Raw genomic sequence first — 19,759 nt, 5'->3', positions numbered from 1 at the left:
CCTAGAGGTGATAACAAAGTTTATATCATTTGTTGCCTCTCTTATATCTGTTTCCTTAGAGGAATCAAATCAAGATGAAACAAATGTCCACCACAACAACAAGAAGTAACAATAATTAAGCTGCAAAAAGCGTAAAAGGTTTTATTAACCAAGCAGTAACAAGATCCATCAGTTTCCTATATATATATATATTTTTTTTAATATAACATATCCATCGATTTAGACTTTTTTTCTGGCTTAGTGTGAGGCAATTAATACCAAACTCCACCTGACAGCAACATTTATAACGCCCACAGAGTGCTGCTCTCATTTGACTTCCCCTTTACATCTCAATATTTTATCAGCTGTGAACCACTTGGCTTAGAGAAACACCAGTGGACCGGGGCTGCTCACCAGCACACTCAATCATTAACACACATAATTACTACCCAGATGAGGAATTAAGGATTGTCCTTGAAGGTCAAACCCAGTCTCTGCCCTCACTGAGCACTCTGCTGGCATCCGCAGCTCAGTTGATTCGCCAGTCCTGGGCAGCTGTCCGACATTGCTATTAACCTGAGCAAAGCCAACCCACCCATAAAGCTGTTTGGGATATGGCAGCTGCTCAAGGGGCAGTGAGGTATTAAACATAGATTTACAAGAATGAAAATGTCCTCCATCCCTCATAATCTCCAGTCCTTCTACACGCAAGACAAGCCTCACGCACATGAACATACACACACTGACTTATGCAATGTTGTCAGAAAGCGGCATCGACTTGTTTAGACACACCCCGCAACACTGTGTGTGTAAACAGAAAGCATGCACTGCCACTTGTGAGCTGCTCAGGCTCATGCATAATATTTAGACAGTCTGCCATGTTGGAATACCTCAAAAATAATCAACAGCGAGGGTTGTTCTCGCCCACTTTGAACTCGTGAGCGTCCACCTCATTTCACCTCACTCCTTGGCTTCTCTGTTTCATTGCTTTTCAAACAGCAAGGAAGCTCACAGTGTGTACTGCACTGCCATGTTACTTAGGAATGGTTTTCCACAGCACATCAAAGCCTGTTTGGAGCTCACATCGACTATGAATACAGTGCAGCATTGTCATTATAAGGAATGCAACCAAGAAGAGCTGTTTTCAAAGAGGAGTCGAATAAAAGTTGATCTACTGAGGAGAAAACACGAAATGACAGCAGCTCATATCATTACAGCAGACTGATGCAACGGCACATCTTCTTCAGATAAGCAAACGATTTTGAAATCCCCTCTAACGTCTTAAGGGTTCGAATTGAACGGACACATGAACTTGTGTTTCCAATAAACACAGAGTCTTTGAGATTATGCAGACCACATAAATATGTAAAAATGTTGGGCTGGTGCTCTTGCCTTTGGGATTTGAAAGAAGCACCAGTCAGAATATTTAGCTTCCAGAGCCCAGCGGCCACACTGGTTTTCCTGCATCGGATCCTTTTAGGAATCAAAAGCACGGTCTTCACAGATTTCCAGAGCAGCCTTGGTCGCACCTCCAAACACTTCCACATTAGCATCAATCCAAGGAACCACGTTTCCGGGCATGTAAGCTGAACAGTTGGCCAGGCCCATGATGTCCACGGGCCGCAGTACTCTGTCCCACATGTTGAACTGGCTCAGCTCGCCCACAAAAGCCTGGGTGGCATCAAAACGGCCTCCCACAATGTCCTTCATAGAGAAAGAGAACAGAGCTGAGTTTCTAAAGGAAATGTAAACAGACTTTAATTAAAATTAATAAATTCTGTTTGATTTTAATCAAAATGCAAAACAAAAGCAAAAAAAAAACAACCTAGACCCCACTGCAAATTCTTTTTAGTGTACTGCCACTTTAAAATATCCAAATGCTGTGCAATCTGCAATACTGTGCAATCTGCAGCAATCTCACCTTAAATGTATGAGTGAGGAAAAAAATCACCACCTCCTTAAGCTCCAAAGTAATGCACTATGAGTTAATAGTTCTCTGAGGAGATTTTACATCACTGTATATTTCTATTTATACACATAGCGCTGTCATGGAGTTAACCAGCGTAATAACTTGCTAACACAGCTCCCAGGGGTAAAATGTTGCCTTTTAGCAGTGGATGAGTGAGGTAATACTGAAAGGGCCACAATAGCGTGAGAAGAGCCTCTCTTCCTCCTCTTCCCTGCTCCCTGCTCAGAGCCTCTGGCGCTGAGCTTGGGGGAGAATACCCCCCAGGGATGTTATTGACACAAGGAAAAATACACATGCACACACAGACACACATATACATGCACATACACCTGTTCTTTACCATCAAAGCTTCTCTATTGCTCTCACCTGCTCCTGGCCCAGGATGATCACCCCTCCAGGTTTAATTGGGTGCCAGGGGGCCAGGTTGTCCCCAGTGCCTAAACGCTCGCCATCCTGGTAAGCCTCCCAGAAACCATCTCTAGTTGTCCAGGTGATGCATATGTGGTGCCAGCGCCCGTCACTCACTGACAGAGGGAGTTGGGCCACCTGATTGAGAATGAAGTGCGAGGTGTGAATGGCGTGAGCACAGTGAGGAAGGCTGAAGAACGAGGAGCAACGATAGGCAGATACAGTATAAGGGTGCAAGAGAAGTCGAGAGAGGTACAAGTGTAATTGTGGCATGCTAGAAACAAGGACACCAATTAGAAGGGCCGGGGCTTCAAAGAGACAACCCTCTGCAAAGAAATCCCCACATGAGCCGTATGACATATAAAATTTAGATTACCCAGGTGACATCAAGGGATAGAGCATCCTTCAAAGCAGTCAGATAGCTAACAGCAAAACAGTGTCCTCTTATGCTTTGTTCACAGATCAAAGAAAAACAACCGGTTATTTTACCAGCCAATGACATCATAGTCCTCTGAGGATACAGTGCGGCACATAGGATTATCAGTGTGTACTGTAACTCATTAGCTTTTTTTAATATAACCCTACAGGGCTGCTTTATCCTAATACCTAGTTGCAGATGTAGCTCCAGATGCAAATAAACCCGAAAAGATGGGCAGTCACTCAAAATAAAATTCGACTCACTTGCAATTACAGAAGCAATTGACCCTGTTAAGGACACCAGGCGTTACACTTCACCACAGGGAACACTGGGAAGGTTGTTATAAAGTCTGTCTGATTTGGAGCATTCTGGGCCACATGGACTGTTTAAAGATTCAGGTTGTAAAATTGAAAAAAACAAACAAACAAAAAAAACAACATTCGTCAATTATTCTGCAGCAATGGATTTATGCCAGCTGTGATTCTTTGTAGACACAGAGTTTCGAATTAAAGCACTATATCCACAGGGCATACTCTTGAGAATGACTGACTCATTTTTTAATACTACAAATGACACACTCACACCGTAAAACATGCAATTTTGCAGTTATTACATAGTTGAAATGCATATTCTCCTCTTGGCTTTTTAACAAAAAAAGAATAATATTTTGACTCGCTATAGCAGGAAAAGCATGCATGTTTCTCTTTTGTTCCATTTCTCTATAAGACAAAACAAGGAAACTGGAGCCTGGAAGGGGACACCTAAAATGAAAACCATTGTTGGTATCTACATCTATGCTTTTCCCTCTATGAGATGTCAAAATGGCCCGTGATGTGTTTTACTTAATGTTCAGAGGACTTTCTGTTCCTCATCTCCAGCAGGGTGTTGATGAGGTTCTGCAGGTAAGTGTGAAATGTTTTTAGAAGGTGACGCAAGAAAGAGCGAAGTCATTAAAGTGTCCGTATTCTACAGCAGTGATTACAGTGATGTTTGTCTTCGCAGACAACCCAACAAAAACGCACCAACTGCATGAATTTTTAAGGATATTTGGAAAAATCTGGACCCATCACACATTTGTACACTTGCCAACAAAACAGTGTTACTATTGTACAAGGCCAGCTGAATCCATTACTGATTAAACTCCTGGTAGTCCCATTTGAATGAAAAATTGAGATGCCACCGGCATCTTTTGAACATTGGAGGGGAGAAAAAACATGACAAAAAAAATCAACTTTTTCCCCCTTTTTCTGAGACAAAATATACGATGATGAAGATGCTGCTTTATAACAACAAAGACGCTCTCTCCCCCCATAACCAAGTACAAATACATAATACAGACAACGCTGCACTTTTTAATACTGTCGAGGCAGCTTTCTGCTTTCTTCTCAGTATGCTGCCAAATGAACAGCATAAACAATGTGCCCCAGAGGGCCCTGTTATCACTGCGAACAAGTTTAGCACATGGATGTGCTGCTGCACATACGGTTATCATATTCACCAGCCTCTCCTCGCTCTCTTCTGCTCTCATGCTTTCTGTCTCACTTCCTAACTTCCTTTTTTTTCTTTTTTTTCTGGCACCTTCTCATTTTTCCCCTCTCTTTACCAACTCCTTCTTACACTGCTCCATCACCTCGAGAGCTTGTTTAATTTCCACCCTCTTTCCCTCTTTTTCTCAGTCATACTCTCATCATTTTCTCCCACCATCTTTCTATTATCTGCCTGACTTGAACACATGTATAATGCATAGTGAAGGAAAAACTGTGGGTAGACCTGTCTGTGCCAGTAACACCACAAGTCAACAAGATAGTGGGACTATGATTGTTTCCAACGCAGGAAAATATTATCATAAAATTCCCCAATTACAACAATGAGCTGTGATATCATAAGACAAAGAAGTGTTAAGTACTACATTGGATAATGTGTGTTCTTAGCTTTACACTAAGAACTTATTTCCCATGAAGCTTTGCTCCCAAGTTTCCATGTGATGTGAAGCTTGAACCCATCACAAAGAAAGCAACATTTAGCCTCAAAATTGTGTCTTTCATCAATAAAACAATTACAGGTCTTTTGCTTTATGACAAAATTGCATTAAATATTGATAAAAGTTTATTTGTTTTTTAACATTTTCTTATATTTTGGGTTAATTGCGATTACACTGTTTAACTACAATATAACCTCCAAAGAAAGCAAAGAGGACAATGAAGCAGATGAGCACATGTGGCAGCACAACTCCTCTAATGAATTACTGTTATTCGCGGGTGTGAGCGAAATGTGGGTCGATGGTATTAAATGTTTATAAGGAGCAAAATTAAATATTCAGAGCTAATGGTCAGCGAACTGCTTCTCGGCTGTATCGTTATTGTGCACACATGTACGTACAGAAGCTATGTGCTTGTTTTGGATCCCAAAGCCGGCTCATTCTTATTCATTCTTTGCATTTAATTAGTGTCTTTGCTGATCCACATTTACGCCCATCATTAGAGCCAGCTGTGTTGCCAGGAAAATACTAAAGGATTTAGAGCATCTGTCTTCAGAAAATCAGGTCAGTGTGAAGGATTTACTCTGCAGCATGAGCAAATGGTGAAATTTAAGTTCATCACAATAGACTTACCTTGTCATTGACTAGTAGCTCAATGGGATTGTTTCCCCATTCAATGAGGACTATCTCATTGGCCTGGCCTGGAACGCCATATGAAAATGGAGTTCCTATTCCCGGACTAGCGCTGGACTTGAGCCACATGCAGACAGTGAAGGCGTACATCTCTGGGAGGCTCTTCTTGATGCGTCCATACAGGTAGTTTGTACGGAGAGGAAGGGACACCTTGAAATCCTCAGGTGACTTGAAGGCATTATTATCTGTTGATAGATGAGGAACACTTAATGTAATATATTCAAAGTTATTTTTAGTGTGTCACGACTTGATAGTTCTGAGGATGACGACAGAAAAAAGAAGATAAGAAAGTGTGAGTCACTGTCACACAGATCACTGCTACTGTCTTGGTAGTCCAAAGATGAAATGCAGAGCTTTAAAGATCCATTTTCCACATTTTGCTTTTTGCCAATTAAGAGCAATTTCAAAAATATGTAGAACAATTGTAGAACCTTTGTGCTGTTATTCTTTTATCTTAACCTTTGCTGTGGAGAAGACTGATGAAGTCATAAGAAATGAAAAATGTATTTGCAGTGAAGTGGACTGATTTTGAAAAACAATTACAACTTTCCACTCAGTCCCACTGCATTTCTGTTTTTTATGTTTCTTGCTCTTCACTTTTCCCTTTCCTGTTCAAGCCAACTTTTTAACCAGTCAATATTTGACCTAGGCATACTGCCAGTGCATGCTGCTGCCTCTGTGTTTTCATGATCCTTCACCCTGAAAAGCCTGAAACATCTTAGATAGACACAAATTTGGGACCATAATTCTAGCCTAAAACAGGGAAGAGGTTTCATAGACAGTCACTACAAGATACATACAAGATATTTAATATGAGGTACAGCCTCCTTTGGAGGTGATGCAAACTGTCTCCCATCTGTTCGTGGAACGAACACGTGTCCGGATCTGTTGTTGAGGAATTGCTCTCCATTGCTGGATGTGTGCAGCCTGCAGCTGTGCAGTGGTCGCTCTGTGTGGCTAATGAGCACGTTGGGCCAGCAGGTCCCAGACATGTTCAGTGAACCATATGAAGACTAAATGATAGCCAAGAAACTGTCTGGATATGTTCTTGATTTAGAAAGATCTGTGCTATTCTGGCAAAGTGGGGGCAGGCATTGTCCTGCTGAAACAGCTGCAGGGTGGGGGGCTACCACAAGAATAGCACAAGCACAGGTCGGAGGTTGCACCTCTATCCAGTTAGATTCCCACCAAGTTAAATCAGATCAGAGATGGTGCTCTCATAGGCATGCAAAGCTGTAGCAACGGCTTGGACATGCATGTCAGCATCCAACATGCCAACAGGCTGGCCTTGTTTGACTTCATTCAGTCACAGCACAGTGGCACTGATGACAGTGTTGTACAAACACTGTTTTTGTCTTCTAACATTTATGGCTTGAGCATCCAATAACTTCAACCAATTATTTTAAAATTACCAATCACAAATGATTAAAACCAACCAACCAACTAAAAACGACTCACAGAAGATATTTGGGCTTTCCAAGAGATTAAAATCATCTGATGAGACTACACCAGCAGTTGGTCACCAACTTTTCTTTTTTTTAGTCTAAAATGTTGGCATTCAAGTGATTAACCATGACGAGTAACAGTGCAAGTTAACAATTAAACACTAGCATTGTTATCTTTATGAGCTGGAACAGCCTGATGTTAGCATGCTACATTTGCTGAGTAGCATGAGCACTGAGTTTGATAGATTTGTAGGTGAAAAACTAAAAAAAGAAAAACCTTTATGAGTCCTATTAAATCATATCTGTACCAAATTTCACAGTGACAATGACTGCAAAGAAAACCTATATAACAGCAGAGGGGTGCAGTACAACACTATGTTCCCCCCCTTGCTTCTTCAAGTTTTCTTTTTTCATATTCAGGTAACAATGGCACACGGGCTTCATTTGGACAAGAAGTTTCCAAAGAGAGACAGAGAGAGAAAGAGAGAATAAATCTAATGGCCAGCTCTCTTGTAGTGGTCGGGACATTTTCAGATTTGAGTAAAACATGAATTTAGTGGATTGAGAGTGCCTAACAAGCAAAAGATCCCTGGGAAAACACACAAGACTCTGCCAAATAAAACATGTGGAGTGACCGTTTGTGAATAAAGGAGCAGCTGAAAGTGGCATCTTCTTCTAGTGAAACACAAAGTTAAAAAAATAATGTTGACGCAAAAAGAGAAGCCAGGAGAAATCAGGAACTATCACCTGGGGACCGCAAATGTCTAGCATCTTGTTCTATTGATTACTGAGATGCCCGAGTCTGGACCAAAATGCTGAATTGACCATGAACCGGCAGACAGACAGGGGAACTGGCTGACACACTGCTAACCTTGGAGTCATAACTTGCTCCAGGCTTGTTTACCAGGTGTTTCCCAATCTGAGGAACACATCGCCGGCAGATAGTTCAAGAATTTAACAAAAAAGTTTCACCGTATAAAACTGTGAATAACTTAAGGATTTCATCATCTACAGTAGACATAATTATTAAAAGATTCAGAGACTCTAGAACTTCCTCTGCACTTTGAGACCCTTATAAGGCACAGCACGGCAAAAACACACTTTCCTGTGTTCTGTGGGTTGACTGATCAAAATTAGAAGCTCCCTTTTCTCCAAGTATTATTATCAGCTGTTGACAGCTGCTGAAAAGCTTTAAAGAAGATGTGAGGTGGCATTAAACGTGCTTCTGTGCCAAATTTGTAAACACTGTGTTGGCATCACATGGAAAGATTAGCATTTTCTTTTTTAGAAAAAAAAATCCAATTTCAATTTTGTCAGTTTAAAAATATCCTTTAAAAAAATCTTTGTTCTGTCATAAGTTACATCAATACAGGTTTTACAATATTTTCAATTTGTTTCCATTAAAATTTGTATGAAATTTCAACTTTTAAAATTGTAAATGCACAAATTTTCATCCTCCAATGTTATTATGTTAGTGCTCCAATTCGCTTAATTCATTTCTGCTCAAACTCAAAGCTTGGAGTTAATTATTTAGCTGTTGGTCAGCTACATAAAGGAAAGGATAGTTGTGAAAATCACACATAATATGATTTAGTGGTTGATTTGCAGGAAAGTAACACATTTCAGTTTTCAAAGTGGTGGAATTAGAGTTTTACCTGTGCTGAGCACAATACTCTGGCCTTATACACCGCTAAAAACCACAACTCCTCTGGTTATATTGCGCAACTTTAGCACTAAAATAAGGCTTTACAATGCAGACCATTTTAGAATTTAATTGGTTTGACTGCTGAACCGGTCAAATCAATTTAACCTGCAGAATTAGAATGTGAAATGTAAAATCTAAAAATGTGCACTGAGCTTTAAGTCAATACTGCATATTTTACTTTAATGCACAGGGCAGATGATACCAAGCTATCACCAGTGTAAAAATCTTCACAAATCCAACTGACACAACAACACCACACCACAGCCTTGAAAATCGCTGTGGAATTGAATCGACATCTCTCTGGCACACATTTGATATAAATTGAACTAAATAAGTCTCACAATGTAGCATTTGTTGAAGGTCTATTGTACTGACTTGCAATATCATACATGCGGTTGTGTTATTCGGTCCACTGCCCATCTGAGCAATTAGCTTTAGCTACCCAAATCTATAGCTTGTATCAGACCCCTGACTCTATCAGCTAAACCTTAGCGGGGTGCATGGGGACAGCAGGAAATAGGTGAGTGGCGGGATCATCTTCTAAAACAGCTTTCCTTCCAGCAGACATATTTTGTGGTATTTTAACATGTACCATCAAAGTGATACCCGGGAGTGTGGACATCTCTTGAACATTTCTTAAACTCATTAAGCATTCAACGTTGCTTTCCAAGCCTTATTTTCAAGACCAGGAACTTCTCTGAGAATGGCTCTGAGAAAAGGATCACTTTTACTTCCATCATCAGAAAAGTGCACAGGGATTGACTAATGAGTTCTAAATCCAGCAGACAACAAAAAAGGGGAAAAGGAAAAAAAAGTTTGGCATTAAATTTTGCCATGAAATTTCCCAGCACCCATTGTATCACTTACTTTTTTCGAGCTCTGTGATCCTCTCCAGGAGGGAATTGAGCGCACTCTCGGTGCGTTGGCGGTGGGCTGCTGTTTCATTGTAGAGCTGGCTCTTCTCCTCCTCCAGCTCAGCCACCTTCCGGAGGAGCTGGGTCTCCAGCGCCCCCAAACGTTGCCGCAGCAGCTCCCTGAGCTCTGGTGGCAAGGGAGTCAGGGCCGAGACACCAGCGGTTGACACATTTGTGATGGGGAGACGCAAACTCTGCTGCTGGGAGATAGATAGATAGATAGATAGATAGATAGATAGATAGATAGATAGATAGATAGATAGATAGATAGATAGATAGATAGATAGATAGATAGATAGATAGATAGATAGATAGATAGATAGATAGACATTTATATAAATACCCAGATTTGTCTTATAGTTATCTATATATTGATATCTGATATTCTTTTAGCACTATTGTTTTTGATACATCAATATCAACATGAAGACACTGATTGGTGACCTGCCATATATCTGTGGATGTTTTGGGTATTTTGGGTATTCGGTAGATTGCACAATGTTTGTCTCCAGGTTGTTTTTGGACTTAAGGAAACAGCTCTACAGCCTCATGTTTATAGGGGGTGCATGGTTTGATTGCAAAATGGTCCTCAGACATTTTTAGTTTCCTTTGCGGCCTGGTTCGCCATGGAATTCAGAAACCTTGTGGATTAATTTTTTTTTCTGACACAATGACACCATCCCAGAGCCTCAGTTGAAGAGGTTATTTGGTAATCTGAGACTGAAATCAGAAGCAAACAGTCACATGGTGCAACTGTTGATGTGTGTAGATGGCTTTGATATGAGATGCACATCCTACTCTAGACAGCCATATTGCTATCAGCAACACTGGTTTTGCAATAATCAGGATGTTAAGCAGGTCCAGATCAATAGTTATGTGATTAAAATGCAATGTAATATGTATCCTTATAACTGCAATGCATCCTTCATCCAATCGGGGTATTGAAGCTTCCAATCAAGTGAAGAGGGAGAGGAGGGAAGGGAGTAGAGAGATAGATGGATCAGCAATGCAGTATACTGAATATAAAAATAGCCTTGAATTTAAAAACAGTATTATAACTGCTTATGGCATCAGGGCTGTGAGCTGGTGAAAAACACAGTGCGCAGTGACACGACATAAGCGACAAAGCCAGGGCTTATGTTAGCGTCTACTGCATGTAAAAATAATAATAAAAAAAAACGCCCCCCCCCCCCCCCCCCCCCCACTTCACTATAGTTGACCTCACTAAATGTGATCTTTGAGCCTTGTAGAATTAAATGGGACTGAGCAGAGGGCTGGTGATGGTGCAGAACTCCAGAGCCAGAGCAGAACTCCCAGGCAGACAAGACAAACCATTAAGCATTTGATTTGATTTGAAAATGTAATTCTCTGATGCAGGTAAAATCTGGGGAAATGAAAATCATCAGCTGCCACGAATAATTAGCCACACGACCGCAAATAAAAGCGTATGTGGAACACATACACGCGGCACTCATAAATTATTCAAGGTTGCTTTGCAAATTCCTGCACCACATGTATGATTACACCTTTGACAAGATTTTTTTTTTTGTTACTCATCTCTTATTGATGGCTCTTATGCAGTGGGTTTCGCCATCAGAGATATATTTTAATGATTAAAGGGGTATTGATGTGACATGGCCATTACGTGACCCTTTGATCTCCCGATTCCCCCGAGAGGTCTCCTGCGGCGGGGAATATTATCAGACGCGCAATGCTCTATACATGTAATACATGATAGTAGGGGTGGGGGGTGGGGGGGTGGAAACGATGCAATGGTGCATCTTATGTTCACGGGGGGTGAGAGGGAAATAAGACAAAAGTGCTTTTCTTATGTAGCTACACAGCATGTTTCCACCTTACCTCCAAGTTCTCGAGCCGACCTTTAAGACTCTGCATGGTCTTGCCCAGTTGATCTATAGTTTCACTGGGGTCCCGGGGCAAGTCTCCCATGGTGTTCTTGCCGTACTCCTTCCGCCTGGAGCCCTGACCTCGGGACTTGCCCTGCGACGACTCGTCGGCTGCCGCCTCACAGCGCGCAAGCTTAGAGTTGAGCTCTTTGATGGTTCCCTGCTGGCTCACGATGGTCTCCTTCTGCTGCAGGATGGTCTCCCTAAGCTGGATGATCGTATTCCGAAGCTCGTCCTCCACTGGGCTGCTGCTCTGGACACGGTTCCCCGTAGGACCATACCCGCAGCCGGGCTCTGCGCCCGGAGGAATAGCGTTACATACAAAGCGGCTACCTGTAGCATCCTGGCTTCGCACCGCGCGTCCAGCGACTAGATACAACAGTCCAACTACTAAGGCCAGCATCCTGACAAGATAGACTACACAAATCCCACTGTAAAAAAGGGGAAAATGATCCTAAATTACGCACTTAACGCTTGAAAGTCTTCTGTAAAATAATAACAAACAAAAAAAGCCCAAACTTCCTACAACACAACTCATTCATTCAAATGGCCGCGGACATTTTTTCTGGACTTTCAAAGTGTAGCAAGAAGAAAGAAAAAAGGATGAAAAAAGATCAAACTTCATCTACAGTGTAACCATGGCAAAAAACTAGATCAGAATCCGCAGTGAAAAATCGTAACAGCAGACATCCACCAAACTCACGGTCCTCTTAAATAAATAGATACCAGCAAATCTAAATTCTTTCTGCAGATGGTGCAAGAAAAACAGGTTTTGATAACTCCTTTACTGGGAAATGAGTTGGAGTCTATTGAGTTGTTATCATCACAGAGAAAGAAAAAGAGATGGAAAGGGGGAAAAAACAAATCGGGCTGCAGAGAACTCAGTTTTGCTGTCTTGCCTCTCCGGTTGGTTGGATTGTGAGTGAGTGGTGCTGAAAAGACAGCGACGCTGCTCAGCCAGATTATTATGGGGAGGTGCGCACTGGCGCATCCGCTCATCAGTGGAGCGCTCAGGTTATTCAGCTTCAGCCTACGTCATCACTGAATCCTAGTGGAGCGGGTCCGCGCTCCAAGTGTCTCTCATTGAGTTTTTATGACCTGTTTAGAAGCGCCGAAGCTTAAAGATGTCAAAGCTGCTTCTTTTTTTTATTGTGTTTCTTTTTATTAAACAAACGCACCGATAGGGAATGCTTCGCCTCTCAACGACCCGTAGAGCCTATTATGGAATACACAGGAAAATGTCCCCACTGGGAATAAACATGTACCACAGACTCAATAATGTGACACCCCCTGACGGATTTAATTTAACAGCTGTCGTGATCTTGCGTCGGCTCTTTCTCTCTCTCTCTCTCTCTGACCCACAGTGTCTCAGCGTTGAAGTAAGCGTTTTTTCCCCAAGGTGCTCTAACTGTAAGGGCAAACATTAAGATTAAAACACATTTTCCCTATTCACACACTGATAATATTGAAAGGGGTTTTCATTTCTTACAAAATAAAATATCCAGTGACAGACTGTTAAAATGGGATAGTTAAAGGTGTATTTGCACCAAAAGTTACAGTGAATAAGCCACTGGTTTGTTATTGAAACTTCATGCTATTACAGAATATAAAGCATAAAAGGGTGTGCTTCTTTTCAAGTGTTAATCCTCAGTCATTTCTCTCTGCAGGGGGTCTATCTTTGAGTCCAAGCTCCACCAATTTAATGAGGCTACACTCTCTCTGTTAGATAGAAAAAAAAAGATAAACTTAATTTGTGTCATTTGAAGTCAAACTGGGCCAAATATATGTTGCAAACATTTTCTAACATTTGAATCCAGTCCCTGTAGATGTAAATCTCCCACTAGCTTCCCATTTTAATGTGGAAACCTGTCTAAACTCCGAGTTAAACTGCAATCACAACATCTTTTCAGGATAAGAGCTCTTCTCACAATACCCCGAAGACAAAGAACAATATTTGTAAAAAAGAAAAAAAGAGAGAAGTCTTTCTATTACCAAACACACAGCGGTGGTATGTTGTAGCGTGTGCAACATGATTTAAAGCCATCTTTTCTATATAAACCTGGAGGCAAACATGTGTAAGTAGAAGATGAGGTCATTAGCCTCACTAGGTTTTCACAGTAGGGAGGGTTTGGCCCTTTAAGGGAGCAGGTGTCTGTCAAGTCTAGTAAGAATATGAAAAACTTCAAAGCCAGACACCGACTGAGTTTATATTATAAATCCAGCTCAGCACACCTGATATCACGCACTGAAACTTTTTTCCCCTTGCCTCATCAACCTTTATTTCTCTAAGATGTTTCCACTCAAATTCTGAAACAGTGGGACAGCGACAGCTCCTGCCGGATGCTCTCTTAACATGGTGTGCAGGATTACCACGCTGCCCATCACAGCCTTCATCTCCAATCTGTTTGCAGGGCCTAACAGCTAAATGTCAGCAGGCATTAATGCACACACAGTGTACAATGGGAGGGGAACAGCCCGTGGAAGTCACTGCTAAGGGAAGCAGTTTCTAATATGACAGGTCCCCCGAGAGAAGGGACGCACAATCACCATGGCAACTTTATCTTCTAGCTGGCTGCCCTCCAACCCCAACATCCCTTCTCCCCACTCTTTCCACCCGACCTCAGCGAGGAAAGGAGCTGGCAGAGGTGAAGCGGGAGCGCTGAAGACTGAGCAGAGATGACAACTTTCACTTCAAAGTTGATGGGATAAAGTTATTTCCTTTCATGTTGCAGCTGGTGAGCGCCGGGGTGAAGCAACTTTCCCTTCTTTTTTTGGCGCCTCAGTGAGGGTTAAGAAGTCAGCAGGGAATGAACTCTTATCCTAAGCTGAGTTTCCCATCTAAAAGAATACATGTCAAAACTAGGTTGCTCTGCTTGCCACTTTATACAAGACAATAAATCTTGGATGAGCATCCAGAAAAACAGAAACAGTGCTGCATGCAGTGGTGAAACACAACGCAGTGACAATACTACACTTCTCAACGCTTTGCAGATGCTATTTTATGGTTGCAACTACTGTGTGACTTTACAGAAGTGCATTAAGTAATGAGCAGTTTTCAACATAATTCTAGCCACCACAACCCTCTGACCTATACAGCCTTCAACATAGTTTCAAAACAGATTAAAAGAGTGTAATTTGTAAATATTACACAGCTGATAGGTATGGATTGCTTACCTCATAGACAAATAGATTCATCATAGACTCGTACACATAGATTGCGATTAGGTCAACACAACTAACACAGATAACATGTGATTTTCCCCATTGCATTAGGAATCAAATCACATCCCCTCCACAGATTTCAAGATCTCACTGATGTAATGGCAACATCAGCATCCTAGCAACTCTCATTACGAGCTGCTTTTGACAGTAATGCTTCTGGGTCTATTTAAGACCTTAAGGAGTGTGATTCATTACCCCCCTCCCCGACTCTTTGCTCATTCCGTGTACTCATTCTTGCTCACCATGTGATATTTCACTACTTTCAGTTCCACCTGTTGAGTGTGATGTAAGCACCACACTCACAGAGCATGACACATTACAATGGCTGTTTGATATTTCAGTGAGTCACATTGTCCAAAAACACTGAGCCCATCTTCCTGTGTTCTCAACATCCCTCGAGCCACCCAGTGCCCCCCGCTGCCTGCTACCTGCTCAGCAGCATGCTCGTAGCCATCAGTTCTGCGAATTAGAGTCTGGCACAGCTGACGCACTGCAAGCAAAGGGAAAGTGCACGTATACTGCACACAAACGCATGCCTGCGAAGGCAAGCATGAGGCACTTGTGTTATGTGAATGGCAAAAGTCAGTCTCAGACATAATTCTGTTTGATGTGTATTTGTGTGTCTGAGGAGAAAATGACAAAAATATATATAGCATGTTTCATTAAAAGTGAAAAAAATCTAATGTATGAAACATGTTCTATATCAGGCAACGAAGGACGAACCACCAATTCTAACCAAGTCAAATGAAGTCTCCAATATAAAACCTGGTGGTGCTTACCGTACTCCACCTGCTGTACTACATCTCTAACACACACGTTGCGGTAAGGTGGTAGGTTTAAAGGACATTTTTTTAATGCTGCTGCAGAACACTCATGCATACTGTTCATGTAGCATCTCATAAGCAGCCCCCATCTGCCAACAATAATGCAGCTTGAGGATGACTTTGTGTGGGAATAATCATGTTTGCGACACACTCCCTGCTGGTGCTGCAGTTACTCAGCGACTCCATTCATTTCTCACATCAGCTGTCAGCCTCCAGCACCCCTTCATGGCAGAGGAATATTGTGAGCTGATGTCTTGGCTTTGTTCATCTGGTGTTTGCGTTCCTGGCAATATGCTGTTGGCTGTTTTGCTGGTCTGCTGCAGATTTCCTTGTAGGCGACGCCTTGGCTTCTGATGTCTGACAATCTCTCCTCTTATGCGGCTGCTGTTGCCAAGTATACTTATGATGACCGCTCGGTCAAGAAAAGTTCATGGTTAACTTAGCAAAGGTCAGTTGTCAGCAGATGATAGAAACCAAACAGTGGACTGTTTTGTAAAAGTCCAACTACTGATTGAAAAATCAACTGTGGACAAAGAAAACCATCTCCATTTGTGAATTTTTTGGCTGTATTGCAATGTACTTCATCTTTGCACTGAAATGAAAAAGAGTCATAGTCATAGGCAGCTCGGGACTTCATCACTCAGCATAAACGTACTTATATGTTGTTTTACTCATTTGCTTGGGAGGAAAGCATCGACTATAGTTTGATTTATCAAGGTCATACACTAGTTTGTATTTAATGTGTCCCTGAGGTGCCTATACTTTCTGGATAGTACATTTACTGCATAGTTAAAATTGTTTACATACTTTTGAATAGTGATGTCAACTCCTTTTAAGATTGTGGGTCACATACAACCCACTTTGGTTCTTAGTGGGCTGGACCAGTGAAATGACCCTTTCTGTCAGTGTAAATACATTTAACTAAACATTTAATCCCTGAAATGATTAAATTTAAGAAAAAAGTGCAATTTCAACAGTATGTCTCAGTTTCTCTATATGATAAATGTGTAAAAAGACAGAAAAGCTTCTGGTAGCCCATTGCCCAGATTGTTTATTTATAAAATAATAAAGTTTTTGTTAATTCACAGATTTCTTAAAAACTTGAATCCACTATAATAAAAACAGAAATGTCTATAGCAAATAGTGGAAAAGCAACTTTCCTCTGATTTAATTATTTATGTATTACTTTACTACCTTGGTGTAGTATAAATGGCAGTGCAGGTCTTTATTAATAGGAACAGCTGCAAAACATATGGCAATACATCTAAAAAAAAATTCAAAATATATGCATTCATTCACAAAGCCTTTCTTTGGAAGTCTTTCCAAAGAAAGGCTGGGCCCCTGGTCTTATATTTGGGAGTAGGTTCATTGTGGGAGCCTAAAGTCAAACCCCACAAATAGTCTGTTTTTGTTCATACTGAAGTAAGGTTTTCTAAAACAGGTCTGCACCAAAACTCATGAGCAGTCTTGAAACGAACCGGCGGAGGAGGATACGGCACAGAAAACAAACACGGTAATCTTTGATCCCTCTAATTTCAGTGCTGGGTGACACATGCCAGTGAAATTAGACAATTATTTCTCCACATATGCATCATTACACATTGGGCCTTTATGCAGCTATCATGCTGGATGTAGGGCAGCTGCCTTTTATAAATAAAAAAAAAAAAAAATAACAAGGACTGATTGACTTTGTTCAGAACCCTGCCAAATCCTTTGATGTTGAGAGTGGCATTGAAGTGAAGCAGACAAGAGAATCATCAAGTTCAAATTGAAAAGAACTTAATCTCGGTCTGTGTTGGGAATGTTATCAAGCTGCTGAAGTGCTCGCCTTGGAAAAAGTGGGGAAGGATGTGTGAAGACAGGTGGACTTAACTAGGGTTTTGCAATGACCTGAACCCTGATGCAGGGCCACGTATGACACAACACAGTATTTTAACAGGTTGTCTGAAGTGGAAAAAAACTGTCTTTTCCCCTTGCATCAGAACATTCTGGCTTCTTTCAATTAGAACTTGCATGACACTTATTGATTTAACTATTATCAAGTAAACTATGACTGACATGCCTGAGATTTGTGCTGTTATTCATCTTTACAGTCTTTCTTGCTACATTGCTCCCAAGGCTGTGAGCACTGCATCATGTGGAAGTGCAATAAGGTCCAGTTCGCACTTTATGGCCTAACACACAGCTCTTAATGACTGGTCCGTAAATGAAAACAAATAGGGTGGCTCACAGGTTGCATTATGCAATTCACATGCTGCCATAGGGAATGGCCGCCCACAAACACCACATGGCCCGCCACCATCGCCTGGCCATAAGACTCTGCCTGACTCAGTGTTTTTGCATGTGTTATAATTTGTGTATGTATGTACTCTCTATTGTAAAAATGAGATGCAGTAGCTTCTAGGAAAACATTTATAAGATAAGAAAACAGAAGGGAAATTATTTAAAGCTCTAATTCTCTGTGCAGTCCTCCAGTGCACCGTCTCTCCCCGCCTCTGTTGTTGAGTAACATAAGATACACTCAGCACTCACTGAGACACCCCTCAGCACAACAGTGATGGTTGTTGTTAACTTCTGAGGAGAGGGTTTTGTCTCTTTCTGTATTTTAATAATTCGCTGTTTGGAGGGTTATATGAGGAATGTGCTTCTCAGTCCCAGGAGAACTGCTGGCCTTGTCTTCCTGCTTTGTGATCAGAAAAACTGCTCCCATTTTAAATTAAGCAATTGAAAATCAATTAACCTCTAAAGCATGAACAGTCGATCCTCTAAGTAAGAGTTCTGCAAGATGATACAAGCATGGCTCATTTGAAGGTGATAGAAGTAACCTTTGGGTTGTTTTCTGGTGATTTTATTGCTCTTATTGCCAAAGTACCCATTTAAACTAGAAGTGCTTGCTGCAGGTAGATAACCCACATTTGAACCTTGAATGATAACTCAAGTATTTGTTAAACTCCATGCAAAAAAAGAAAACAGTATTTATTGGCTGGCTCTAGGCCATAATTTTACAGCTGCACAGGTCTGCAAAGAACAACCTAAAGTACAATGGAAGATATATGATAAACAATAAAATATACAATTCTACATGCAATCTTGTAATCAATGCAATAAGCAAGTGAAATCCAAAGCTGTCCCTTTTTTTTATCTTTTCCTTTCATGCAAATGTGCACAAATATAAAAATAAAAGACTAGTATTTTATGTCCTTTTTGTGAGTTCAGGTAACAGATATTTTTGGGGATTTAGTGCAATCCTTCAGCAAGCAACAGGTACTATAAGGACAAAACTGGTGCGATAAACATTTGTTGATAATAACAGAAAAGTCTGTGGAAAGCCATCCCTATTTAAAATTCTCCACTGATATCTGGGACTCACCCCAAATAAATGAGCGTTCAGTGTTCAAAAGGTCTGCTGGTGTCTCATAATATCATAACTGCGGGTGCTGTCTGCCAAACGTGGCTGTTTTTGATTAGAAGCAGGCCACGGGGGACTGAGCCAAGGTCCAGCTGTAGCAGGTTGTGGCTGGACTGGGAGATGGAGCATGGTGGAGGGCGGAGGGGTGCGGGGCAACAGGCCTGGCAGCATCCACGCCCAGGGGACATGCAAGATTGAGACCGAACCTTCTGCATGTGTAGGTTGCCAGATGTTCTCTGGACAAAATATAAAGCTGCCTAGCCCAGCAGGGGCTAGCCAAGAGAAAGCCGGTAGCTGTGTCTTTGTCATGGAATCCAATAGGCTCACACTGCTGGACTACCAGCTGTCAGTTTATGAGTTTTGGGTTGTCTCAGCAGGAAGCCAAATAATTTGGGAGCTTTTTTATTTATTTATTTTTGTCTGTACTGACTTATTATTGGTTAACTTTTTCACTCCTTTTCCTCACAATACAAAGTAAAGAAGAAGAATATTTTAGACCGGCCTTCTTGACAGACTTCCCAAGTCTCACTGATCACGTAAGCTTGCCAAATGGCTCAGGAGTCACAGGAAGCTGCGAGCGCCACGTCATGTTGGACTGTGATCTTTGATCACAGATCTCACATTTCAAGTAAAAGGTCAGGATAATACCATCATGCCACTGTTGCAGTGTTGTCAGAAAGATGTCAGAGTACAGGTTAATTGTTGAAAACATACTTTTTTTCTTCTCCTTTTCACAAATCTGTATTGCATAGAGAGTTAAATCCATGTGGAAAATACACGCAGCTTGCATGAAATAGTCAGGTGTCATTTTGTTTGTGATTTGTTTTATTCATCTTTTATGTGTCTGGATGTCATATCAGAAATCTAGGACTGTGATTATAGTTTTTG

The 19,759-nt window shown here is 41.3% G+C and overlaps 1 protein-coding gene across 2 annotated transcripts; it reads right to left on the bottom strand.

Annotated features, from left to right (window-relative positions):
• Positions 1-1,307: 1,307 nt before the first annotated feature.
• Positions 1,308-12,326, bottom strand: nptx2a (neuronal pentraxin 2a). Of its 2 annotated transcripts, none has more exons than XM_026165106.2 (5): positions 11,370-12,326; positions 9,463-9,706; positions 5,386-5,630; positions 2,315-2,494; positions 1,308-1,683 (listed from the first exon to the last, which is right to left on the bottom strand). In XM_026165106.2, exons 1-5 carry the CDS (start codon positions 11,817-11,819, stop codon positions 1,456-1,458), a joined length of 1,347 nt encoding a protein of 448 aa, XP_026020891.1. In that variant the 5' UTR covers positions 11,820-12,326; the 3' UTR covers positions 1,308-1,455. The 2 variants fall into 2 exon arrangements, with proteins under 2 accessions (XP_026020891.1, XP_026020889.1); XM_026165104.2 differs by having other exon boundaries at positions 9,463-9,709; positions 11,370-11,961.
• Between the last annotated feature and the right edge of the window lie 7,433 nt (positions 12,327-19,759).

Source organism: Astatotilapia calliptera, chromosome 4 (assembly GCF_964374335.1).
Source record: "Astatotilapia calliptera chromosome 4, fAstCal68.1, whole genome shotgun sequence".
Lineage (NCBI taxonomy): Eukaryota > Metazoa > Chordata > Actinopteri > Cichliformes > Cichlidae > Astatotilapia > Astatotilapia calliptera.
The sequence above is the reverse complement of the archived record's forward strand: the minus strand, read 5'-3'. Positions and strand labels throughout refer to the sequence as shown.